Here is a 25,938-nt window from a genome sequence, read left to right on the forward strand (position 1 = left end):
AATCTAGTATTCCTGTAATACTTTAGTCTTTTATGAGGTTAATAAAGAGCTGTATCGTCTACTGTCCTAACATACATATGAAAGTGCCCTGTAAATGCACAAAAACTGTTTCCATTGCAGGTTTGCGAAATATTCCTTTTTCGAACTGCCTGAAAAACCTCCTCATGCGAGCGTAAAAACGTTTTTGCGATATATGGGAGTTTTTGCGAAATTGACGTGTTTCCATTGGCCGTATTTTCAATTTGCAATTTGAAGGGTAATGGAAACGTGACTAGTGATTCATACTTAGCCTACATGTATTCATTTAGCAGATGCTTTTATCCACACAACAAGCGATTCATTTTGAAGGGTTCTGTCTGGTGATAAAACAAGTGAACAACATCCTCTTAGTCAATTGTTTGATAATCTAAAAAAGCTGGTGATTTTCAGTGTTTCATGAATTAGTTCGCAGGGATGAAGTTGGGCCGTTAATATGTAAACCTTATCTTTGTTTTATCAGACTAAAATAATGTACACAGAATGCACAGGAGAGATGAGGTCTGGCCTCGCACAGGGTCACGTCTGGTGTATGATTAGACCAGAGCAACATCTGCACTAGAAAATCAATGCAGTTCCAGTTAATGACTGTCTAACCGTCCCTCGAACACGCATGAGTGACAGAAGCACACACACACAAGCCTCACAATCACTGTTTTATTATAACGTTTCTGTATTGGCATCGATAGTTCCTTGAAGAACCTTTAACATCTTAAAAATAAAGGTTCCAAAAAGGGGTTCCACAGAAGAACCATTTTTGGTTCCCTAAAGAACCTTTCAGTGATCAGTTTTTTTCTTAGTGTGAAGAACATTTTAAAAATCTAAAGAACCTTTTTCCACTATAGAGAACCTTTTGTGCAATGCAAAGGTTCTGTGGATGTTACGGATGATATCAACTTTAAATATGGAACTCAACTTGGTTTGATTCTCTAGCAATCCATATTAGTTAGTCCAAATACCAATAGTCCAAATTATTTTGTACATGCTTTCCCTTCTGCAATAATCTGCTGTGTCTTTTCTAAAAAAGAGACCAACCTTAGGTCTGTATTCCAAAGCATTCATGAATTACAACTATTTAAGTTCAGATCTGTGGGGAGGTGAGAGTCTACAGGTCAAGAACTGATCCCTAAAGGTTCTTTGGAGAACCGGAAGTGCTTCTTCAGTGGCGAAACTTTTAACCTCGGGTAAAGACAACAGGAGATCCACTGATATTATTCAACCCCTCAACGGGAGTTTTCACAACCATTTCAATCCATTTTAAGAAGTTAGACACTTTGGTGTAAATCCCGTAGTACCCCGGCCGATGGCAGCCTTTACCCCACGACACGACGCCCGTGAGGAATGAGGTTCCCTCGTAGCGCGTGACTAGCGGGCTTCCGTCATGTCCTCGGCAGGACTCGTGTTCACCCACAACGTAGCCCGCGCAGAACATGTTAGCAGTGATGTTGACGTGGCTGCTCGACACACACTGATCTGTGGGCACTAGCGGGACGCTGAGCCGCTGTAGAGCGCCAGACGACTGGGCGCTCAGGCCTCGCGACGAGTGGATGTTGTGCCCGACGGTTCGCTTGCTCCATCCGCTGAGCGTGTGGAAGCGTACGGCTACGAGCTCGTCCTGTGCTAGCTGTTCCGTGGGCAAGCATACGGGCACGGCGTACGCTGAGCGCTTGAGTTCTTCATGAAGCTTCAGGAGGGCCAGGTCACTATCCAGTGAGACGGGGTCGTAACTCTCATGAATAACCACAGCAGAAACATCATACGCCTCCTCTGGGCCGTCCATCACATCCAGGTCATGATCACCTGAGGACAAACAACTGCTGTAGACAAAACTGGAACGCAGCTGAATAATGACACTATGGACGTTATTCACAGCAGCGCCATCTTTGATCTTTAACGGGAATGAAAGCAAGGCTGTGAGGGATAGACGTACATCTCTTCGGTGGGTTATTCTATTATTTAAAGGTGCAGTGTGTAAATTTTAGTGGCATCTAGTGGTGAGGTTGCGAATTGCAACCAACAGAAGTTACGGTGGCCGACAGGGAAAGATGTCGCCGGTTAAGCTGTGCTTTAGGCGTATGTTCGTTTGGCCGGAAGCTAGAATTTTACTTTGTAACGTGTTAAATATGAATATTTTTCTTACACAAACTCATCATTTTGCTTCAGAAGGCCTTTATTAACCCACAGGAGCGGTTTGGAGTTCGTTTATAATGAATATATGCACGTTTTTGTGCTTCAATCTGATGGTTGCAATCCACTGCCATTATAAAGCTTGGAAGAGCCAGGATATTTTTTAATAATAATAATAATAATAATGAATTTTCATTACTACTCCATTAAGCAGCGAGTTAACTGTGTTGTATGGGAAAACCCACCCCTGTACTGTATAAAAACCATCAATCTACACTTCAGACACCTGTGATAACCTTCAGATGCTTCAGGTCCTTCTGATGAATGCAGTGAGCCGCGGTTACAACCCAGCCGTCGTCCAGAAGAGCTCCTCCACACACACTCTCTCCGTTATAATCTATCAGCGCCTGGAGACACAGAACACACTCATCATCTGATCACTTCTTCTCGTAACACGGTGACGAGCACATTTACCTGCCAGGGACAGTGACCTCTGGGACAGTGGATTCCCCCCGCAAGCTGTTTTTGAGAACGATCTGTGTTTTTTGTCTGAAGCGGAATCTTTCCACATGGATATTTAACTACAACAAATCACAGTTTAAATAGAAAATGTTTGGCAAGAGAAACATTGATGTTGAAAAGTGCCTGAAAGTGCCACTATTATTTATAAGGTTCCTAATGTTGTTTTGGTGTCTCCTACAACAGGTTCACATGCATTCAAGATCAAAACACTTTAATGTCCTCATTATCTGCACTGCAGCGTCAGCTCTTTTCTCTCAGTCTCTGAAACGCTGAATCAAGGATTCTAGTCACTCTAAGCCCCGCCTCTCTGAGAGCTGCTCTGCTCTGATTGGTCAGAAAGCAAACGCTCATTATCATATCTGAATCTCAGCTCTTGATACGAACAGTAACGATGGCGTGCGTTTTACCGTATCAATCTCAGACAACAGCGTCTTCTCGACACGAACAACACGAACCAAACTCTTCCAGTCTCAGATACACTACAGTGTTTGAGGGCGGGGCTATGAGACGCTTTTCAGCCAATCAGGACCAGAGACTGGCATTATGCAAATTAGTTACAAATAAATAAAGGTGACTTAACTTGGGGCAATTTAAATAAGTTTAGTTTGGAGTTTGAAAGTTTTATAAGCCTTGTGTACTTTGAGATTTGAAGTTTAAAGGTCTTTATTCATATATTCTTCCCACCTTGAGCAACACAAGACGTCCCATCAGCCCCCAGTGTGTATCCCGTGGCACAGCGACACGAGCGCGTGGGTCCCGAAGCCTCGCAGAACTGCTCACAGCCTCCGTTCACATGAAGACACTTCAGCGTCTCCTCAAACCCTGCCCGGGGAAACACCTATGAGCTTTCAGAAGAACACGCCGCTGGGTATTTTTCACGTTCACGCACCTTTCTCACAGTATTTCCCCTCGAACCCCTCCAGACACAGGCAGGTGTAGGTGCTCCCCAGATAGACACATGTGCCGTTGTTCTTGCACGGATTGGTCAAGCACGGGTCCTTAGCTTAGATAGATGTTTACATATAAATCAACATTTACAAGCAAATGTTAAAAAAAGGTTGGTTTATAGTAATGAATGTGAAAACACCTGTATTTTGGGTGGGAATTCAATGCATCTTGAAGACTTGGACTGAGCTAAAACATGGAAGCTTTTTTCCACCGCAGAATAAAAAATCCAATCTTTTTTCTCAGAATTGCGAGTTATAAAGTCAGAATTGCGTGTTTTAAAGTCAGAATTGTGTGATATAAAGTCAGAATTGCGTGTTTTAAAGTCAGAATTGCGTGTTATAAAGTCAGAATTGCGTGTTTTAAAGTCAGAATTGTGTGATATAAAGTCCGAATTGCGTGTTTTAAAGTCAGAATTGCGTGTTATAAAGTCAGAATTGCGTGTTATAAAGTCGCAATTGTGTGTTTTAAAGTCAGAATTGCGTGATATAAAGTCGCAATTGCGTGTTTTAAAGTCAGAATTGTGTGATATAAAGTCAGAATTGCGTGTTTTAAAGTCAGAATTGCGTGATATAAAGTCAGAATTGCGTGTTTTAAAGTCAGAATTGTGTGATATAAAGTCCGAATAGCGTGTTTTAAAGTCAGAATTGCGTGTTATAAAGTCAGAATTGCGTGTTATAAAGTCGCAATTGTGTGTTTTAAAGTCAGAATTGCGTGATATAAAGTCGCAATTGCGTGTTTTAAAGTCAGAATTGTGTGATATAAAGTCAGAATTGCGTGTTTTAAAGTCAGAATTGCGTGATATAAAGTCGCAATTGCGTGTTTTAAAGTCAGAATTGTGTGATATAAAGTCAGAATTGCGTGTTTTAAAGTCAGAATTGCGTGATATAAAGTCGCAATTGCGTGTTTTAAAGTCAGAATTGCATGATATAAAGTCCGAATTGTGTGTTTTAAAGTCAGAATTGCGTGATATAAAGTCGCAATTGCGTGTTTTAAAGTCAGAATTGCGTAATATAAAGTCGCAATTGCGTGTTTTAAAGTCAGAATTGCGTGTTTAAAGTCAGAATTGCGTGATATAAAGTCCGAATTGCGTGATATAAAGTCCGAATTGCGTGTTTTAAAGTCAGAATTGCGTGATATAAAGTCGCAATTGCGTGTTTTAAAGTCAGAATTGTGTGATATAAAGTCGTAATTGCGTGTTTTAAAGTCCGAATTGCGTGATATAAAGTCGCAATTGCGTGTTTTAAAGTCAGAATTGTGTGATATAAAGTCAGAATTGCGTGTTTTAAAGTCAGAATTGCGTGATATAAAGTCAGAATTGCGTGTTTTAAAGTCAGAATTGTGTGATATAAAGTCCGAATAGCGTGTTTTAAAGTCAGAATTGCGTGTTATAAAGTCAGAATTGCGTGTTATAAAGTCGCAATTGTGTGTTTTAAAGTCAGAATTGCGTGATATAAAGTCGCAATTGCGTGTTTTAAAGTCAGAATTGTGTGATATAAAGTCGCAATTGCGTGTTTTAAAGTCAGAATTGCATGATATAAAGTACGAATTGTGTGTTTTAAAGTCAGAATTGCGTGATATAAAGTCGCAATTGCGTGTTTTAAAGTCAGAATTGCGTAATATAAAGTCGCAATTGCGTGTTTTAAAGTCAGAATTGCGTGTTTAAAGTCAGAATTGCGTGATATAAAGTCCGAATTGCGTGATATAAAGTCCGAATTGCGTGTTTTAAAGTCAGAATTGCGTGATATAAAGTCGCAATTGCGTGTTTTAAAGTCAGAATTGTGTGATATAAAGTCGTAATTGCGTGTTTTAAAGTCCGAATTGCGTGATATAAAGTCGCAATTGCGTGTTTTAAAGTCAGAATTGCGTGATATAAAGTCAGAATTGCGTGTTTTAAAGTCAGAATTGCGTGTTATAAAGTCGCAATTGCGTGTTTTAAAGTCAGAATTGCGTGATATAAAGTCCGAATTGCGTGTTTTAAAGTCAGAATTGCGTGTTTTAAAGTCAGACTTTTTCTCAGAATTGTATGTTTATATCTCGCAATTCTGACTTTATAACACACATTTGGGAGATATAAAGTCAGAATTGGATGATTTAAAGTCACAATTGCGTGTTATAAAGTAAAAATTGTGAGATATAAACATGGAATTCTGACTAAAAAAGTCAGTCTTTTTTTACCCTTAGAATTAGACTTTATAACTCGCAATTGTGAGTTTATATTTTACAATTCCTACTTTATAACACGCAATTGAGACTTTATATCACGCAATTGCTTGTTATAAAGTCAGATTTGCGAGATATAAACATGCAATTCTGAGAAATAAAGTCAGAATTGCGTGTTATAAAGTCAAAATTGTGAGATAAAAAGTCGCAATTATCTTTTAAAATGTTTTACATTTTACTTTTTTGGCCGAAACAAGCTTGCATATAAACAAACACCTTTAAAACAGAACCTTTGACTTCAGGGCAATAAATACTGTGTTTTTTGTTTGTTTTTTTGTCAGAACATGTAATAACCAGTAATTAAATCAGAAATCAAAATTATATGATTATATAATACTGTGGTCAGTGATCACAACTGTACTAATAATAAGTACAACCCTTACAGAAAAAACACATGAATTTCACGTTATCACATGAGTTTTTGCACATGTGAAGTTCATGTATTTTTTCTGTAAGGGAATGTCAGAAAGATTCAGTGAAAAGCACTTATTTATAATAATAATTGACTCAATTTTTTGAGGAAACTATGGTGTGCCATGTTTATTTTTTTGTGGGCAGCGGTGTCACATTTATTTTGCCACATTACTCACCGGAGTAACTCAACCAAAACTGTTTCTGCAAAAGGGAAACAAAACGAATTCGCAAACTTACTTAAATTAAAATAATATACCAGATGAGTAATAATATTGCGCATTAATATCTGAGTAAGTACCGTCATCGTGTCGTCCTCGAACACCTCGCGCGCCTCCTCGTAATCGCAGATTTCTTCGATGCACTCGCGCTCGAGATTCCCGTCCTTCATCTCCTCAAGGAAAGAGTTCGCGCGCCTCACGCGCTGCAACACAGAACTGGCGCCATCTTTGTCAAGAAACACTGGAAACAACGAGGAAAAGAGGTAGAACAGAAGTAGTTTGATGCGCTCAGTTATTTAACAGGCGGTCTATGTTGTTATATATCGATACACGAGCGACACGAACTCTCCCGATAGACCACTGGGCGCTCGCGAGTCACTTTCTTTGATTATAACGCGTACGGGAGAGTTATTTTAGCTCGTGTCACTCGCACTTCTTACCACCGATGGATCCGTGAAATATCAGGACACACAGCAACACAACAGCACAAGTGTTCATGTTCACCTCCGGACACACACACAATGTTTCCTCAGAATCCTGATGGAGAGACTGAAATCAGCCGATCGACCGGGAGCAAAGGGCTTCTGACTGTGAGCTTCACTCAGACACACTGATAATGAGTTAAGTAATCAAACCCATTATAGGACCAGGCTATGATTTTAAAGTCACCATGTAATCAAAAATGCACAACTTTATGGAATACTGCAGCTTTATTCTAAATGATTTATCGGTGCACATTATTATTATCGTGTTAAATTCATGGTCATCTTGAATCAGAATAAGTTCCTCTTGCAGTTTCTCTTCTCTGATGGCGAGGGCGGGGCTATAACCTGTCACTCAAATGAGATCAGCCAATAGCAAACCACAACCATCCAATCAATCAAGCCCCGCCCACATTTGTTCTTGTTCCAGAAGCGTTTCACTCGATATACGACACAATAGAGGAACTTTATGCTCACACAGAGTATTTTGAAACAGTACTAACCGTATAATGTGAGAAACCACTCATTAGGAAGTGTTTAACTACGCATTACACCCTGTCCTAACCAGACGTGACACTGTGACGCAATAAAATGCAGCTTTTCCATGTTAATCAGAGTTCTTGTCCTAATGAGCCACGATGGCGATAAACGGTTTTTAATTCTGCACCGTCACCCGGGAACAACAACATACAAAGTATATGGTGAATATATACTCAAGAGAAACTCGCAATCGTCTGGATTCCCACTGGAACGACTGACAAATTTGCACACACACGCATTTATGCACATGCATATAAACCAAATAAACACAGATCATTTTCATACTGAATTGTTTATTTTTGAATGAGGTAATGAAGGCCAAAGCATTTAAAGGACAAAAATGTCAGACAATGAAGAAATCAGACATAATCAGACATAAATAGAGCAGCGCTCAAATTCAGAAGCTTTAACGCTTCACATGAGTAGAATTCGCCGTATGTTCGTGGATCCACTGCAGGTAGTTGGAGACGCGCGTGTAGATGCCGTAGGATCCCGGTCGAGCGCAGCCTTTCCCCCAGCTCACGATTCCCAGCAGGAACGTGGTGTTTCTGTAGCGCGTCACTAGCGGGCCGCCGCTGTCGCCTTTACACGAGTCCTGCTTTCCCTCGATGTAACCGGCGCAGAACATGTTATCAGTGAGCGAGACTCTGCTGCTCGTCACACACTCCTGCGTGCGAATGCGCGGCACCTGGAGTCGGCGCAGTAAACGTGAGGTGGGTCCGTCCTCGCTGCGTTTGCCCCACCCGCTCACCGTGTGCTTGCTAACGGCCCACAGCACGCGCTCCGCCATGTCGCGCACCGGCAGGCACACGGGCACGGCGTACGTGCCGTAGACGACGGGTCTGCTCAGACGCAGCAGGGCGATGTCACTGTCTGCGGTCTCCGACACGTAGCCGGGGTGCATTAGCATCTCCTCCACCTGGATCACCTGTTCTGTGCCTTCGTCCACCTCGATGTCGTGCTCACCTGAGTCACAGGGCGACAGAACAACATTAGTTAGTCATTAACAATCTTAAAGGGGCCCTTTTCACAAGATGTAAAATAAGTCTCTGACGAGTGTGCATGTGAAGTTTTAGCTCACAATACACCACAGATATTTTTATAGCATGTTAAAATTGTCACTTTTTGAGGTTGAGCATTTTGTGTGTCCCTTTAAATGCAAATAAGCTTCAAGAGCTTGTGTGTGTGTGTGTGTCTACATACAGTAAATGCCTCCACTAACATTCAGAAACTCTTCCTAAGGCTGTACTCCGTAAGGCTGCACTCGCTACTGGTGATTCTGGGATTCTGGATGAGTGAGATTGGCCTGTTTTGTTATTGCCTGAGTTTCTGAAGCTTATGTAAAGGCTCCGCCCTCTTCTGAACGGAGGCGGAGCTAAAGCTCATTTGCATTTAAAGGGACACACACAAAAACTGCATATTTTTGCTCACGCCCAAAAAGGGGCAAATTTGACAAGCTATAATAAATGATCTGGTATTTTGAGCTGAGATTTCACACACATATTCTGTCACCTTTAAATGCAAATGAGCTGCTGCTCCCAGCACAGAGGGCGGAGCTTCAAGAGCTCATGTGTTAGTAGCTCCGATTCCCTCACGCACGGGGTTTATGTAAATTCTAGGGCTGGTGATGTCACTAACCCGGGAGGAAGCTCATTGTAGTCTCTACCAGCCGTTTGTTGTAGTCCTTATAAAGTTATTTCTTTAAAAGCAAATATCTCCCTTTGCTCTGAACTTTGAGCGTTGTAACTTTGCAGATGTTGTTTATGATCAAACAGCAACATTACACACTAACTAAAGTTAGAAAAGTCAAATCATAATCAACCACCCCTTTAACAAACACATTAAAACTTTCTCAGGCTCTTTTCAGTTATTAAAATAGTTCTGTCATCAGTTACTCACGCTCATGTTGACTTTTTGAAGATATTCATAGATCTTCGTCAGAGTTTTGGGTGAATAGACTTTTAATGGAGGGACAGAAATCCCTCAGACTGTAATAAAAACATCTTCATTTGTTTTGAACGAAAGGCTTGTGGGTTTTGACATGACATGAGAACTAATGACAGAATTTTCATTTTTGGGTGAACTAACCCTTTAACAATTACTTGTATTATAAGTAATTATGCAAGTAAATTGTTGCGATTTTCTCTTCTTGATAAAATTGTTGTTTAATTAACACGAATGACATAATTTTCAGCTACGGGTTTGTTAGGCTGCAATATTTTGACTGTTTTTTGTCCTGGCTGTTGACATATTACTGATTGTCTTTTCATTTAAAACAGGCATTTTGACAAACACCGTGTCCTAATCAGCGCGACAAAATGAATAAAAAAAATCCCAGCCAATCAGAAAAGCGTGTGGGCGGAGTCTCTCGGCAGGTGCACTGCAATCGCAACCAAATCAATCAAAAAATCACAGCCAATCAAGAGCGTGTGTAATAATTCTGCTCTGAGAGCGACTGTACCTGCGACTATCTTGAGAAACTTGACTTGGAGTTTCTCTAAACAGTGTGCGGCTGTGAGGATCCAGGTGGGTTTATAGATCACACCTCCACAGAAGCCCTTCTCGCCGTACTTCAGCAGCACCTGTCCACACACACACACACACACACAGGTGTTTGACAGTAATGACACATCTACATGTGTGTTCTGTGACGTGACCTCTGCTACCTGCCACGGACAGTGACCTTTAGGACATTCGGCTCCACCAACAATTCGAGACCTCAGATCCTGGAGGTTCGTAGCAGAACCTCCCCCCCAAAGAAGTGGAACCTTCCCACACGGAAAAGCCTCTGTAACACACGGACAGTTATAATGGTTTAATTCTAAAAGAATTAGACAGTTTTCTATGTAATTAAAGGGATAGTTCACCCAAAAATGAAAATTAGCCCATAATTTACTCACCCTCAAGTCATCCTAGGTGTATATGACATTCTTCTTTCAGACCAATACAATCAGAGTTATATTAATAAATATTCTGGCTCTTCCAAGCTTTATAATGGCAGTGAATGGCTGTTTCTGTTTTGAAGTCCATAAAAGTGCATCTGTCCATCATAAAAGTGATTCTATCCATGATAAAAGTGCATCTATCCATCATAAAAGTGCATCTGTCCATCATAAAAGTGCATCTGTCCATCATAAAAGTGCATCTGTCCATCATAAAAGTGCATCTATCCATCATAAAAGTGCATTTGTCCATCATAAAAGTGCATCTATCCATCATAAAAGTGCATCTATCCATCATAAAAGTGCATCTATCCATCATAACAGTGCATCTGTCCATCATAAAAGTGCATCTGTCCATCATAAAAGTGCATCTATCCATCATAAAAGTGCATCTATCATCATAAAAGTGCATCTATCCATCATAAAAGTGATTCTATCCATGATAAAAGTGCATCTATCCATCATAAAAGTGCATCTGTCCATCATAAAAGTGCATCTGTCCATCATAAAAGTGCATCTATCCATCATAAAAGTGCATTTGTCCATCATAAAAGTGCATCTATCCATCATAAAAGTGCATCTATCCATCATAAAAGTGCATCTATCCATCATAACAGTGCATCTGTCCATCATAAAAGTGCATCTGTCCATCATAAAAGTGCATCTATCCATCATAAAAGTGCATCTATCATCATAAAAGTGCATCTATCCATCATAACAGTGCATCTATCCATCATAACAGTGCATCTGTCCATCATAAAAGTGCATCTATCCATCATAACAGTGCATCTGTCCATCATAAAAGTGCATCTGTCCATCATAAAAGTGCATCTATCATCATAAAAGTGCATCTATCCATCATAAAAGTGCATCTATCCATCATAACAGTGCATCTGTCCATCATAAAAGTGCATCTGTCCATCATAAAAGTGCATCTGTCCATCATAAAAGTGCATCTGTCCATCATAAAAGTGCATCTATCCATCATAAAAGTGCATCTATCCATCATAACAGTGCATCTGTCCATCATAAAAGTGCATCTGTCCATCATAAAAGTGCATCTATCCATCATAAAAGTGCATCTATCATCATAAAAGTGCATCTGTCCATCATAAAAGTGCATCTGTCCATCATAAAAGTGCATCTGTCCATGATAAAAGTGCATCTATCATCATAAAAGTGCATCTGTCCATCATAAAAGTGCATCTGTCCATGATAAAAGTGCATCTATCCATCATAAAAGTGCATCTGTCCATCATAAAAGTGCATCTGTCCATCATAAAAGTGCATCTGTCCATCATAAAAGTGCATCTGTCATCATAAAAGTGCATCTATCATCATAAAAGTGCATCTGTCCATCATAACAGTGCATCTATCATCATAAAAGTGCATCTGTCCATCATAAAAGTGCATCTGTCCATCATAACAGTGCATCTATCATCATAAAAGTGCATCTGTCCATCATAAAAGTGCATCTATCATCATAAAAGTGCATCTATCCATCATAAAAGTGCATCTGTCCATGATAAAAGTGCATCTGTCCATCATAAAAGTGCATCTGTCCATCATAAAAGTGCATCTATCATCATAAAAGTGCATCTGTCCATGATAAAAGTGCATCTGTCCATGATAAAAGTGCATCTGTCCATCATAAAAGTGCATCTATCCATCATAAAAGTGCATCTGTCCATGATAAAAGTGCATCTGTCCATCATAAAAGTGCATCTGTCCATCATAAAAGTGCATCTATCATCATAAAAGTGCATCTATCATCATAAAAGTGCATCTGTCCATCATAAAAGTGCATCTGTCCATCATAAAAGTGCATCTGTCCATGATAAAAGTGCATCTATCATCATAAAAGTGCATCTGTCCATCATAAAAGTGCATCTGTCCATGATAAAAGTGCATCTATCCATCATAAAAGTGCATCTGTCCATCATAAAAGTGCATCTGTCCATCATAAAAGTGCATCTGTCCATGATAAAAGTGCATCTATCCATCATAAAAGTGCATCTGTCCATCATAAAAGTGCATCTGTCCATCATAAAAGTGCATCTATCATCATAAAAGTGCATCTGTCCATGATAAAAGTGCATCTGTCCATCATAAAAGTGCATCTATCCATCATAAAAGTGCATCTATCATCATAAAAGTGCATCTGTCCATGATAAAAGTGCATCTATCATCATAAAAGTGCATCTGTCCATGATAAAAGTGCATCTATCATCATAAAAGTGCATCTGTCCATCATAACAGTGCATCTGCCCATCATAAAAGTGCATCTGTCCATGATAAAAGTGCATCTGTCCATGATAAAAGTGCATCTGTCCATCATAAAAGTGCATCTATCATCATAAAAGTGCATCTATCATCATAAAAGTGCATCTGTCCATCATAAAAGTGCATCTGTCCATGATAAAAGTGCATCTATCATCATAAAAGTGCATCTATCCATCATAAAAGTGCATCTGTCCATCATAAAAGTGCATCTATCATCATAAAAGTGCATCTATCATCATAAAAGTGCATCTGTCCATCATAAAAGTGCATCTGTCCATGATAAAAGTGCATCTATCATCATAAAAGTGCATCTGTCCATCATAAAAGTGCATCTGTCCATGATAAAAGTGCATCTATCCATCATAAAAGTGCATCTGTCCATCATAACAGTGCATCTATCCATCATAAAAGTGCATCTATCATCATAAAAGTGCATCTGTCCATCATAAAAGTGCATCTGTCCATGATAAAAGTGCATCTATCATCATAAAAGTGCATCTGTCCATCATAAAAGTGCATCTGCCCATCATAAAAGTGCATCTATCATCATAAAAGTGCATCTATCATCATAAAAGTGCATCTGTCCATCATAAAAGTGCATCTGTCCATGATAAAAGTGCATCTGTCCATCATAAAAGTGCATCTGTCCATGATAAAAGTGCATCTATCCATCATAAAAGTGCATCTGTCCATCATAAAAGTGCATCTGTCCATCATAACAGTGCATCTATCCATCATAAAAGTGCATCTATCATCATAAAAGTGCATCTGTCCATGATAAAAGTGCATCTATCATCATAAAAGTGCATCTGTCCATCATAACAGTGCATCTGCCCATCATAAAAGTGCATCTATCATCATAAAAGTGCATCTATCATCATAAAAGTGCATCTGTCCATGATAAAAGTGCATCTATCATCATAACAGTGCATCTGCCCATCATAAAAGTGCATCTATCATCATAAAAGTGCATCTATCATCATAAAAGTGCATCTGTCCATCATAAAAGTGCATCTGTCCATGATAAAAGTGCATCTGTCCATCATAAAAGTGCATCTGTCCATGATAAAAGTGCATCTATCCATCATAAAAGTGCATCTGTCCATCATAACAGTGCATCTATCCATCATAAAAGTGCATCTGTCCATCATAACAGTGCATCTATCCATCATAAAAGTGCATCTATCATCATAAAAGTGCATCTGTCCATGATAAAAGTGCATCTATCCATCATAAAAGTGCATCTGTCCATCATAACAGTGCATCTATCCATCATAAAAGTGCATCTGTCCATGATAAAAGTGCATCTATCCATCATAAAAGTGCATCTGTCCATGATAAAAGTGCATCTATCATCATAAAAGTGCATCTATCCGTCATAAAAGTGCATCTATCCGTCATAAAAGTGCATCTATCCATCATAAGTCCACGAGTAAATCATGGGCTAATTTTCATTTTTGGGTGAACTATCCCTTTGCACATGTCTGTACAGTGTTTGCAAGGCTATATTGAATCACTCGGCGTGAAAGGGAAGCTGGAACAAGATCAAGTGTAGCGCTTGGCTTGATCCGTGAGTCTGTGATATTCTCACCGTGTGTCAGGCAGTTCTGGCCATCCGACCCTAAGAAATACCCGTCGGCACAGGAACAGTTGCGCTGCCCGTCCTCCTCCACGCAGAAGTGTTCGCACTGACCGTTCTCATGCAGACAGGAGTCAGGAACACCTCGAATCTCTGAGGAGGCAAACAGTGGGAACATGTTCTTGCGCTTGAGTCAGGAATTCACTTGTTCTTTCACTTCAGGGACGTTTTTACTCTGGACGCCACATTCTCTTCAGAAAAGGTTCACCTTTCTGTGTCTAGTAGACACTTTTCAGAGTTTCTGAAGCACAAATACATTTTGAAGTTTGTGTTTAAATTGGTTAGATATCGTTTATCAACCATATCTAATGTAATGACCCTCGTTCAACGAGGGTCATTACATTAGATATGGTTGATTAACATAGTATAACATGTAACCAGTTTAAACAAACTTGCAAAAGCTGGTTTTCTTCCTCAGTCTTAACCCTTATCTAGATATGAAGTCTTTTCTGAAAAATTTATCAAAATCGTGTGTTTGAGCTTAAAACAAGAGCAAATATCTGCCAATGGAGTCAGAAAAATAATCTTGTTTTCCCTTTGAATGAAGTTTATTGTTCTGACCCCATTATTAGCAGATATTTGTTCTTGTTTTAAGCAAAAACTCACTTAATATCTTCAGTCGTTGTGTTTCTCCAGTAAAAGCCTCTTGATTTAAGAATGTTTAGATATTTGTGCTGGAAAACAAGACAGAAACACTGAAGAACATCATTTTTTCCAGCATTTTTGCCAATTTAAATTATACAACGGTTGACCTTACGTCTGTTTAACATAGATTTGATTACTAAATAACATTTTAATGACAAAAAAAATAATGTCCCAACTTCCCATTAAAAGCGAAATGTTCTACAAAATTCTGATATTATTTGGTCTCACTCATTTTTAACTTGTAATGTTGACTGCACAATAAAAAATACAAATAATAATAATTCTATAATGTATGGATCCCATCTGGTCTCAATCTGTAACCTTACAGTCTATCTTATTAGATTATTTTTTTCAATATCTTTGCACAGAAATTGCTTATATTTTTCATAAATTGCACAGTTTTAATTGTTAATTGGTAACACTTTATTTTGAAGGTCCCTTTTGAACGTGCTGTTGACTACTATATATACGTAACTTTGCAACTACATGTCAACTAGCTCTCATTAGAGTATTAGTAGAGTATTAGTAGAGTATTAGTAGAGTATTAGAAAACTGTCTGCTTAATATCTGCTAACTATTTATTGTGATGATCCACAATAGACATTCAACTGATTATAATTAACTTTGCAACTACATAACTTATTCTAACCCTACCAGTCTACTAATATTCTACTTATACTCTACTAATATTCTACTAATACTCTACTAATACTCTACTTATACTCTAATGAGAGTTAGTAGACATGTAGGTGCAATGTTACTTATAGTGATCAAAATGTGTGATTGGACCATCGGGGTAAAGTGAGCCGCTAGTGTTGATGAAGTGAGTTGTGTGATTGGACCATCGGGGTAAAGTGAGCCGCTAGGTGTTGATGAAGTGAGTTGTGTGATTGGACCATCGGGGTAAAGTGAGCCGCTAGTGTTGATGAAGTGAGTTGTGTGATTGGACCATCGGGGTAAAGTGAGCCGCTAGTGTTGATGAAGTGAGTTGTGTGATTGGACCATCGGGGTAAAGTGAGCCGCTACGGTGTTGATGAAGTGAGTTGTGTGATTGGACCATCGGGGTAAAGTGAGCCGCTACGGTGTTGATGAAGTGAGTTGTGTGATTGGACCATCGGGGTAAAGTGAGCCGCTAGTGTTGATGAAGTGAGTTGTGTGATTGGACCATCGGGGTAAAGTGAGCCGCTAGTGTTGATGAAGTGAGTTGTGTGATTGGACCATCGGGGTAAAGTGAGCCGCTAGTGTTGATGAAGTGAGTTGTGTGATTGGACCATCGGGGTAAAGTGAGCCGCTAGTGTTGATCTCTCACCGCGCTCACAGAGCCGTCCGCTGAAGCCCGGCGTACACAGACACGTGAAGGATTCTGCGTTCTGGCTCGTGCACAGCCCGTTGTTCTCACACGGGTTTGAAGCGCAGTGATCTTTCACTGCAGACCAACATGAAGATGCATCTTAATTACGCAGAAAATGTCATTTAGCAAAAAAAGTCACATATCTTTAAAACTCACCGTCGTAGATCGTCCAGAACTCATTCTGTGTGGAGACATTAGTTAGACATCTTTACTCACATTTCAGACGCATGCCACACAACAGCCAGACTACATGATGCCTGTCCTGTCCTAAACATCAGCAGTTTAACCCTCATCCTTCCGTCACACTGTGGAACACATCTTTCCTTCGCGGGTCAAAATGACCCGAAGCCCTAAAATTATACTTCTTTTTTTTTTTTTTTTTGAAAGTTTATTTTATTTCATTTTGATAATATTTTTCACATTTTTTAATGCAGTTTCTTTGGAGATTTTTTTTTTTTTTTAATTTTATTTACCTTTAAATTACTAGATTAGACTCAATTTGCATATCTACCCCGAATTGATAAAATAAAATAAAATTCTGTATCAAAATTATAAGGAAAGACTAGTACTTTGTTTAGGCTTGGCTTGTAGGGAATTACAAACCTACGCACATAAATTCAAACGCACATAACTACAGAACCCTAATTCTAAATGCGCATGTGAACGCCATCAGCGTTTCTCTCAGGTTCGCGTTTAAAGTCTGTGTAGAGAGAATGGTGTCGTCTTAGCGGCCCCTAATTTAATAACAAATGATCGTTGCGACGGAAGCAAATCAATCAAAACTAACTTTAGCTGGAAAATAACTTTATTAAAGAACCGCTATAAAGCCAAAACAATCTTACCTTAAATTATACGCTTATCTCTGTAAAGCTGCTTTGAAACAATCTACATTGTTAAAAGCGCTATATAAATGAAGATGACTTGACTTGACTAGATTTGACCAATAAATAATGAATAAATAGTAATTTAAGCACATTCCTCACATTCTCAAATTCAAAATAACTCACAATTTCATGCATAACTCTTTTAATTCAGCACTAAATATCTTACATTGTGTGTCTTTGACCTCTTGTGGAAATAAAATAATATATTATGATATTTGATGACTCTAGATGGGCTTATATCTCTATATGGAGTAAATGAGCTGTTCCTCTGGGTCCTAAAGCCTGTTCACTTCAGTGTGCATTCAGAGACACATGTAGACATTATACAATCATTTATTGGTAAAGTTTTAGCATTTTTAGTTTGAATTTTGAGCATTTTTAGGTGTTTCTATGTGTACTGAAGCATTCCTCGCATTCCATTCATTCCTAAGGGGGTCAAATTGACCCGTGAATAAAGGATTTGTTACTTTTTTAAATTTCAACCACAAAACTCCTCAAATCCACTAAAATATTTTTTTTTGTGTGTATTCGTGGGTCAAGTGCGACAAAAGTCCTGTGGTCTTGGACCCCTCTGATTAACACTCAATTTTTAAATTTCTAAAATGACCCGAGGGAAGGATGAGGGTTGTGTGGGTAAGACTCCAGAAGCGCTTCTTTCCAGTGTAAATGTGGCATTACACTAATAAAATATACAACTACAATCCTTCAGGTTGGGAAAAGCAGTTTAAGATTAAGTTCCACTAGTTTTCTAGACGACATGCATCAAGATCAGTGCGTTCAGTGAACGTGTGATGTAACCCTGACCGTGGCCTCGGTGTGCTCAAACACCTCTCTCGCCTCCTCGTACGAACACTTCTCCTCCAGACACTCCCTCTCCAGATTACCCATCTTCATCTCCTCGAACCAGCCCGAGTTCGCTCGCTTGCTCCGGGTCAGAACCTCGTGAGCCCTGTCCCGTCCCGTGAACACTGAACACACACGTACACAACAACACTCTCATGATAAACACTATACTGCACCTGGCTGTACAGTTGGTGTATTTACCGTACCTGTAGCCGAATGAACACAGTAAAGACTGAAGAGGACGCGAAACCCTGCCAGGAGACGCATGTTGACCAGCGCTTCAGTTTGTCTTGTGCTGGAGGTTCAAAGGTCTGAAGTCTAAATACTCTCCAGCCCTCGAGCCGAAAACACTCCCTCACTCACACACACACACACAGAGACAAGACAAAGGACAACATTTGAATTTTTATTTTTGATACATAATACAAATTTTAAACATGTTCTGCCAGTGTTTGTTATGCATGTGTCCTTAAAGGTGAAGTGTCTCATTTTTTTATTTACTGCAAAAGTAACTAGATTATCCGGTCTCAATGTTTCCTTCCCGATGCTAAACATCGTGAGTCTCGGCCCTAACTCATGAAACGAGTCAGACGGAAGTGTCACTCTTCAGGAAGTCCGTCCAAAATGACCAATTTAACTTGGAATATGGCATAAAGTAAAGCCTGAACAATCTCTGTTACTGTAATCTCCTGTTACTCTGTAAAGCTGCTGTGAAACAATCCATATTGTTATGAATGAAGGAGACTCGACTTGACAAAGCATTTGCAGCTAAGCAGTGTTTCCATCCCACATGTTCAAGAGAACAAAATCGTCACTTCCTGGTGCAGAATATCAGCAATTAAACTGTAAGTTTCTGCAATCTTTCTCTTTCTCCCTCCATCATAAACGAGTGTGTCTCGAGCGTCAGACGAAACACAGTAAACGCTGTCATGTTCTCTGGTGTTCGGGAACACACTCGTGTGAGACGCTTCTGGAGGGAATTACGCCAGATCATTCTGATCACACACTTTCAGAAACACCAAACCAACATTAGAGACGCTGTGATGCCATTGGTCCGCTGGTTACTCCAGTTATCCAATCACAGCTGACGCTGAGGCAAAGTCACATGAGTTTATTGAGGGATTTATTCAGTAGATGTGTTTCCATCGTAGTTCATGTGCATGACTTCTTATCGAATAAAATAATCATCCGACTCAATAGAGCACACACATTTTCTTGCATATTTTTAGCATTCATGTGCATCTTGGCGTTTCCATCCAACAATTTTACATGAGATATTCCAAAATTCACATGGAAACACAGCTATTGACTGACTATTGACTGAAGGTCCTTGCACTCACATGTGTTTTTTCGTATTCGTCATTCGGTGGCTCTGTCAAAACACCTCTCAAGATGTTTGCTAATGCTATGGACGCGAAAAACGCAGGAAATCGAACCTGATCTGAATTTTTATACGACGGACGAAAGTTTCAGAGGCAGTGTGTAAACGTGATTGACACAACATGAGGTTGTATTTATTTTTTAACTTGCGAACATTTCAGACGAGAATTTCGGACTCAGTCTGCAAGTGACTGTGAACATGAAACCTGAAGACACACTTTACCTTAAAGCTACACTGTGTGAGATTTTCTCCCATCTAGTGGTGAAATTGTATATGACTACCAACTGAATTATATATATATTACTCTCTAGCCCCTCCCATTCCGAGGGCGTTTTAACTCCTACAGTGGCCGTATTATTCCAGTCGCGAGTAATCTCCCCCTCGCATTCGTCACGGCGCCACTGAGTGTAAAAGCGCGAAAGGCAAAGCTTGAATTTCCAGGTATGTCCCTCTTTGGCTAATGTATTTTCAAGATGGAGGCGCAACATGGCTGCCGCCATTCGAGCGACTCGCTCGTATGTATTCTGAATGGCAGATTCTGCGCTTACGAGAATACGTGATTAGTTGGTGGAAGTAATTACACATTAATGAGCACATCTAATTTTGAAAGAACAAAGTGTTTTTTGCTAAGAATCAACTTTAAAAAATTACACAGTGTAGCTTTAAATAACATTCAGAAACTCGTGTTATATCATGTTATTTTATTTTTTCCCCACATGAGGTCGGCAAAGACAACCAATGTAAGATATTTTGAGCTGAATTAAAAGGTTTATGCATGAAATTGTGAGTTATTTTGAATTTAAGTTGAAAGAATGTGAGGAATGTGCTCAAATTACTATTTATTTATTATTTGTTGATCAAATCTAGTAATTTAAAGGTAAATAAAGTAAAAAAAAAATTGCATTAAAAAATAGAAAAAATATTATCAAAATGAAATAGAATAAGCGTTCTGAAAAAAAAAGTATAATTTCAGGGCTTCGGGTCATTTTGACCCGCGAGGGAAGATTAACGTTCAGAAACTCTTGTACATTCATGCGCTGGCCACAGTCTTCACAATCCACTCCACGAAGACGGACACCCGCGTGTAGATCCCGTACACGCCGGCGTCTGCGCAGCCTTTCCCCCAGCTCACGATCCCAGTCAGAAACCATGTGTTCCGGTAGCGTGTGACTAGCGGGCCGCCGCTGTCCCCCTGACAGGAGTCTCGGCCGCCCTCGCGGAACCCGGCGCACAGCATGTTCCTGGTCACCTTCAGGCCCGACTGAGCCCGGCACTCGTCCAGCGAGACCTTCGGCACCTCCAGCTTCTGCAGAACCACAGACACCGGGCCCGACTGGGTCAGGCGACCCCAGCCGCTCACCGTCGACATGCGCACCGATGCTAGCGTGCGAACGAACGTGCCGTTAGCGGGAGGAAGGCAGATCGGCACGGCGTAGCGGTCGAGCTTGACGGGGCTGACGAGACGTAGCAGAGCGATATCGCTGTCGGTGCTGGAGTGGTTATACCACGGATGGACCAACACTTTAGACACTTTCCTCGCCTGTTCGGTTCCTTCGTCTTTATCGAGGATGTGTTCGCCTACAGGAGGAGACAAAATAACACCGAAAGATGAGATCTGAGAGGAGGAACATCAACAGTACCAAAACTACTCGCATTTATGATCTTTATTAGAGTTACACTTAACAAACCCCACTTAAGTAACTTCTTACCGACTGTCACTTGTAAGATGGCTGGATCCTTATTCCAGACACAATGAGCCGCAGTGAGAATCCACTGGGGATTTAGAAGAACTCCACCGCATTTATACACTCCAGAGAGCTGTAGCGAAGCCTGTGGAGAACACACACACATATATCGGCATTATCGGTATATTAACATACAGTCAAATCTAAATTTCACCTTCAACATTTCTCACATTATCACAGTTTATTCACTATAGTTTAGAAAATGGTAATAAAATATGACAAGAACTCAAAGTTAAACTGTGTCTGAACAAATTCATCTTGATAATGTCAGATAACTTTGAGCAAAACATGATCAGGTCAAAGTGTCTGAATAATTTTTAGTCCCAAATTTCTATAACTTTTACTGGTAGTCTCTGTATGAAGAATTGTCGGGTATAATATGTCACAGTTTACTTTATTCTGCTCTCCTCACTTACAGAAATGAACTATAGTGTCCTGATCACACTAGTGGAACAATATCACAAATTACATCTGGTGTCTGAATAATCTTTGGTTCGACTGTATATTGAACCTCTCCATTCCAAAGGTTCTTAAAATGTTCTTCACACTAAGAAAAAATGGTTATTTACTGAAAGGTTCTTTGGGGAACCCAGAATGGTTCTTCGAATCACTGCAAAAAAACACCTTTATTTTCAAGAGTGTACAGAGAAAGACTTTCTGATCATGGATAATGTGATTCAGTCATGAATCCTCACCTGCCACGGACACTGTCCTTTCGGACACACGTCCCCCTTCACAATCCTGGGACTCACGCCCTTCTCCACCAGACGGCCACATGGGAACCCATCTGAGAAACACAACATGGGATTACGTGGACAGCACTGTGGCCTTACAGCACAAAACAGGAGGATTTACTGTTCTCCAGCGCATTGAAGTGCACTGGACCCATCCGAATACGCCTACTTCCCTAATACTATAGTGGGCGGGAAAAGAGCAGTGTGTTTGGATTCACAGACCCGGACGACCTACTTCTCCCAAAGCGATCTTTCAATCTGATGGACACTTCTATCCCATGAGGCCATGGGAGAAGAGTTATGAATAAGTACATAAAACTTTTTTTAACAGTCACAATGTAAGTTTCTTATTCAAATGAAGTACCTACTAAATACACTCTCAAAAGTAAAGGTTCTAAAAGGGGATTTTCCCAGAGGTTATCCAGAGAAAGTTCTCAGTTCTTAAAGGGAAAGTTCACCAAAAAATGTAAATTCTTTCATCATTTACTCCACATGTTGTTTCAAACTACCACTTTCACGCTTCAAGAAGATCATAAAGAGATCGTAAAACTAATCCATATGAATCGAGCAGTTTCCTGTGGCACGCACCCTGTGGCACGCAGCTGCTGTTGTCTGTGTGCAGTGTGTATCCAGGAGCACAGTCGCAGCGATGGGTCGAGTCGGTGATCTCCACACAGAAATGTTCGCAGCCGCCGTTCCTGTACAAACATCCGTAGGAACTCGCTGGGAATATTTCTGTGGGACGGACGACAGGATTTAAAGATGAGTAGATGTTCAGCTGTGTGACGCTGCTGATGTGTGTGTGTGTGTGTGTGTGTCACCTTTGTCACAGTGTCGCCCCTCGAAGTTCACAGGGCAGATGCAGATGTATGTGTTCTTCTGATCCACACATGTGGCCCCGTTCTGACACGCTGCCGACTGACAGAAGTCCACCTCTGAAGAGCCAAACAACACAGTCACAGGATCAGAACACACAGAGAGGTTGCCAGGTCGTTGCTATGGAGTTCTGAGTGGTTGCCAGGTCGTTGCTATGGAGTTCTGAGTGGTTGTCAGGTCGTTGCTATGGAGTTCTGAGTGGTTGTCAGGTCATTGCTATGTGGTTCTGAGTGGTTGTCACGTCGTTGCTATGGGGTTCTGAGTGGTTGTCAGGTCGTTGTTATGGAGTTCTGAGTGGTTGTCAGGTCGTTGCTATGTAGATCTGGGTGGTTGTCAGGTTGTTGCTATGGAGTGGTTGTGTGGTCATTACTATGGAGATCTAAGTGGTTGTCAAGTTGTCACTATGGAGTGGTTGTCAGGTCATTGCTATGCAGTTGCTGAGGAGTTAATTTCTAACTTTTCAAATTTTATGTGCAACATTTAAAAAAGTATTCAATAATTTTGAACAGAATTTTCTAGCGTGTAACTACTGATGAAATGTAATGTATAGTTTTATCAGATGTGTGTGTGCCGCATGTAAGCACTGGTTCACCTGTGTATCTCTTCCAGAAATCCTCCTGAAACACAACAGGAGAATCTGTTAGATCTCCATCAGCTCTTCTGCTGAACGAACAGTTAGTTTCAGTTCTGCTCACCAGTTGTTCGGGGACGCTGAAGATCTCTCGGGCCTCCTCATGCGAGCACACCTCCTCCAGACACTCCCGCTCCAGATCTCCCAGCTTCAGCTCCTCCAGGAACGAGTTCTCCCGTCGGACACGCTGCCGGAGCGCCCGGCTGGCCTCGGACTTACTGAGGAACACTGCAGATGACATTATAAACATGGATGAGAAGCACACAAACACAACCGCATCCGGGCCGTATCCAGATCAGATGGAGGACCTGCGTCCAGACACGACCACAGCGTATGATGAAGTCAGCCGGACCCGGGCCGTATCCAGATCAGATGGAGGACCTGCGTCCAGACACGACCACAGCGTATGATGAAGTCAGCCGGACCCGGGCCGTATCCAGATCAGACACGTCCACAACGCATCCCTGAAGTGTGAGCAGAGACTGTGTCTCCTAGACTCTCCCTGATCGGCCTCATCGACACGACAGCATCGACACAGATCCTCAGCAAACTCGTCTCCATCCCGGCGTGACTCCGATCTTCAACCAGACTGAACTGGATAATATTCTGAATGTTCTGATCCAATCTGACCTCTGACCTGTGATGCTGCCTGAATCATGATCACAGTCACACACTGTTCACTCGTTGGCCAGAGGAGAACTGAGACTGAGTCTGGTTTATTCCTCCATTCTGTCACTGATGGAGTTTTAGTTCCTCCACTGTCACCTCTGGCTTTTGTCTTCATCAGTTGAGGACATTTAATATTCAACAATATTATTGATCTCCTGCACTGACACCATTATATGAGAACTGAACTGAGCTGATCGATGACATCACGGTTTTCTCCAGAGCGGCGATATATATAAATTAACTAAATTAATAACTTTTTTACAACAAAAATTAACCATCACTGAACTTTCTTAAGCTGGACTGTGACGCTATTTTCTTCTGGAAACAAACTCTGTTGCATTATTCTCCTGTTATCTCTGTAAAGCTGCTTTGAAACACTGTACTGTAAAAAGCCCTGTATAAATAAAGGAGACTTGACACACACACACACACACACACATCCAGACTGGAATGATCCAGACACACGCTCACCTGATGGAAGCCCGAAGCATTCTGGGACGGCGAGCAGCGCCAGGATCATGTAGAAGAGCTTCACTGTGTTCAGCTTGGACTCCATGATGGTTTATCTTCTGGTCGAAGTCTGAAACTCCCTGTGCTCTGGACACTCGTGGGCGTTAGGACAGAAGATCATTGCACAATAGTCCTGTGCGACTGAGGCGCTTCTGTGTGTCGCCAGCAGGGGGAGCCACACACACACACACACACACACACACACTTCAACAACTATTACCTGTGATGCTCAGACGAACAGAAGCACCTGTCAGTGTTTTGAAGTCTCGAAGTGTTGAATACATAATTCAGTATTAATTCTTCGTCTTCACAATGTTCTGCCTTTATTTCAGCACAACCCGCTTTTACATATTCAACAATATTATTGATCTCCTGCACTGACAGCATTATATGAGAACTGAACTGAGCTGGACGATGACATCACGGTTTCTCCAGAGCGGCGATATATATAAATTAACTAAATTAATAAAAAAATAATAATAATTACAGCAAAAATGAACCATCACTGAACTGACTTCAGCTGGACTGTGACGCTATTTTCTTTTGGAAACAAACTTTGCTGCATTATTCTCCTGTTATCTCTGTAAAGCTGAAACACTCTGTGTTGTGTAAAGCGCTGTATAAATAAAGGAGAGGTGAGTCACTACGTCCAGATGCTGTCTCTGTGCACAGCAGGTCTGTCATTTACTCGCCCTCATGTTTTGGTCCATACAATGGAAGTCAATGGGGTCCAATGTTGTTTTGTGTTCCACAGTAGAAAGAGTCATAGGCTACAGGTTTGGAAAAAACGCGAGGGAGAGTAAATTATGATAATTTTAATCCCTTTCAGTGCAGTTTCCTTTGACTTAAATGAGTTGGTGAACATTCAAACAGTGTTTAGCATTTGCATAATGATTCATATATGGCACATATCACTATATCAGGCCTCACAGCGTCTCTGACTTTCATTTAGCTAAAGCTATACAAGAAGCGCTGTGGTTTCCGTCTCGAGTTTAAACTGTAGTTTAGATCAGAACTCTGCGTGTGTCGAGCTACTGGAGGACTGAAGTCTCGTCTCGTCTGTGAGACCACAGAGATGCGGTTTACACTGATCCTCGGCATAGAGAGGCACTGCAAACACTCACTGAGTAAAGGTACACACACAGTCACAGCAAATAATAATAATACATTTGATTTGTAACGCACTTTATATTTAAGCAAAATCCCAAAGTGCTACAATTTAAAAACATCAAACCAAAAATCTAAAATCAACCAAAAACAAACAAACACGACAGCTTGTTCAGCTTCACAAAATGTGC

At 40.7% G+C, this 25,938-nt stretch overlaps 3 protein-coding genes across 5 annotated transcripts; all 3 read right to left on the reverse strand.

Annotated features, from left to right (window-relative positions):
- Window positions 1-679: 679 nt before the first annotated feature.
- Window positions 680-7,092, reverse strand: f7i (coagulation factor VIIi). 2 transcript variants are annotated; one of them, XM_084105638.1, is made up of 8 exons: window positions 6,926-7,092; window positions 6,566-6,726; window positions 6,444-6,468; window positions 3,584-3,688; window positions 3,370-3,507; window positions 2,638-2,744; window positions 2,450-2,570; window positions 680-1,836 (listed from the first exon to the last, which is right to left on the reverse strand). In XM_084105638.1, exons 1-8 carry the CDS (start codon window positions 6,981-6,983, stop codon window positions 1,211-1,213), a joined length of 1,341 nt encoding a protein of 446 aa, XP_083961764.1. In that variant the 5' UTR covers window positions 6,984-7,092; the 3' UTR covers window positions 680-1,210. The 2 variants fall into 2 exon arrangements, with proteins under 2 accessions (XP_083961764.1, XP_083961763.1); XM_084105637.1 differs by having other exon boundaries at window positions 3,575-3,688.
- Window positions 7,093-7,783: 691 nt separating this feature from the next.
- f7 (coagulation factor VII) lies at window positions 7,784-18,461 on the reverse strand. The gene is made up of 8 exons (XM_084105641.1): window positions 18,301-18,461; window positions 18,056-18,219; window positions 16,524-16,548; window positions 16,326-16,442; window positions 14,324-14,464; window positions 10,174-10,295; window positions 9,969-10,089; window positions 7,784-8,473 (listed from the first exon to the last, which is right to left on the reverse strand). The coding sequence occupies exons 1-8, from the start codon at window positions 18,359-18,361 to the stop codon at window positions 7,914-7,916; spliced, it is 1,311 nt and encodes a 436-aa protein (XP_083961767.1). The 5' UTR covers window positions 18,362-18,461; the 3' UTR covers window positions 7,784-7,913.
- A 26-nt stretch (window positions 18,462-18,487) lies between these two features.
- Window positions 18,488-24,759, reverse strand: f7l (coagulation factor VII, like). Of its 2 annotated transcripts, XM_084105642.1 has the most exons (8): window positions 24,602-24,759; window positions 23,526-23,689; window positions 23,423-23,447; window positions 22,776-22,889; window positions 22,543-22,689; window positions 21,916-22,007; window positions 21,185-21,305; window positions 18,488-21,053 (listed from the first exon to the last, which is right to left on the reverse strand). In XM_084105642.1, the coding sequence occupies exons 1-8, from the start codon at window positions 24,684-24,686 to the stop codon at window positions 20,506-20,508; spliced, it is 1,296 nt and encodes a 431-aa protein (XP_083961768.1). In that variant the 5' UTR covers window positions 24,687-24,759; the 3' UTR covers window positions 18,488-20,505. The 2 variants fall into 2 exon arrangements, with proteins under 2 accessions (XP_083961768.1, XP_083961769.1); XM_084105643.1 differs by lacking the exon at window positions 22,543-22,689.
- Between the last annotated feature and the right edge of the window lie 1,179 nt (window positions 24,760-25,938).

Source organism: Abramis brama, assembly GCF_963993115.1.
Source record: "Abramis brama genome assembly, chromosome: 2".
Classification (NCBI taxonomy): Eukaryota; Metazoa; Chordata; class Actinopteri; order Cypriniformes; family Leuciscidae; genus Abramis; species Abramis brama.

What these genes read in the sequence shown, in the direction of transcription:
- f7i (XM_084105637.1), bottom strand. Translation starts at nt 6,983, where the DNA reads ATGAACACTTGTGCTGTTGTGTTGCTGTGTGTCCTGATATTTCACGGA. An exon ending in GTTTTGGTTGAGTTACTCCG is followed by an intron (nt 3,689 to 6,443) that starts GTGAGTAATGTG and finishes CATCTATCTAAG; the next exon opens with CTAAGGACCCGTGCTTGACC. An exon ending in GGGGAAATACTGTGAGAAAG is followed by an intron (nt 3,508 to 3,574) that starts GTGCGTGAACGT and finishes TTCCCCGGGCAG; the next exon opens with GGTTTGAGGAGACGCTGAAG.
- f7 (XM_084105641.1), bottom strand. Translation starts at nt 18,361, where the DNA reads ATGCGTCTCCTGGCAGGGTTTCGCGTCCTCTTCAGTCTTTACTGTGTT. An exon ending in TTGAGCACACCGAGGCCACG is followed by an intron (nt 16,549 to 18,055) that starts GTCAGGGTTACA and finishes GTCTCCACACAG; the next exon opens with AATGAGTTCTGGACGATCTA. An exon ending in CCAGAACTGCCTGACACACG is followed by an intron (nt 10,296 to 14,323) that starts GTGAGAATATCA and finishes CGTGTGTTACAG; the next exon opens with AGGCTTTTCCGTGTGGGAAG.
- f7l (XM_084105642.1), bottom strand. Translation starts at nt 24,686, where the DNA reads ATGGAGTCCAAGCTGAACACAGTGAAGCTCTTCTACATGATCCTGGCG. An exon ending in GGGGCGACACTGTGACAAAG is followed by an intron (nt 22,690 to 22,775) that starts GTGACACACACA and finishes TCCGTCCCACAG; the next exon opens with AAATATTCCCAGCGAGTTCC. An exon ending in AAGGACAGTGTCCGTGGCAG is followed by an intron (nt 21,306 to 21,915) that starts GTGAGGATTCAT and finishes TGTTCTCCACAG; the next exon opens with GCTTCGCTACAGCTCTCTGG.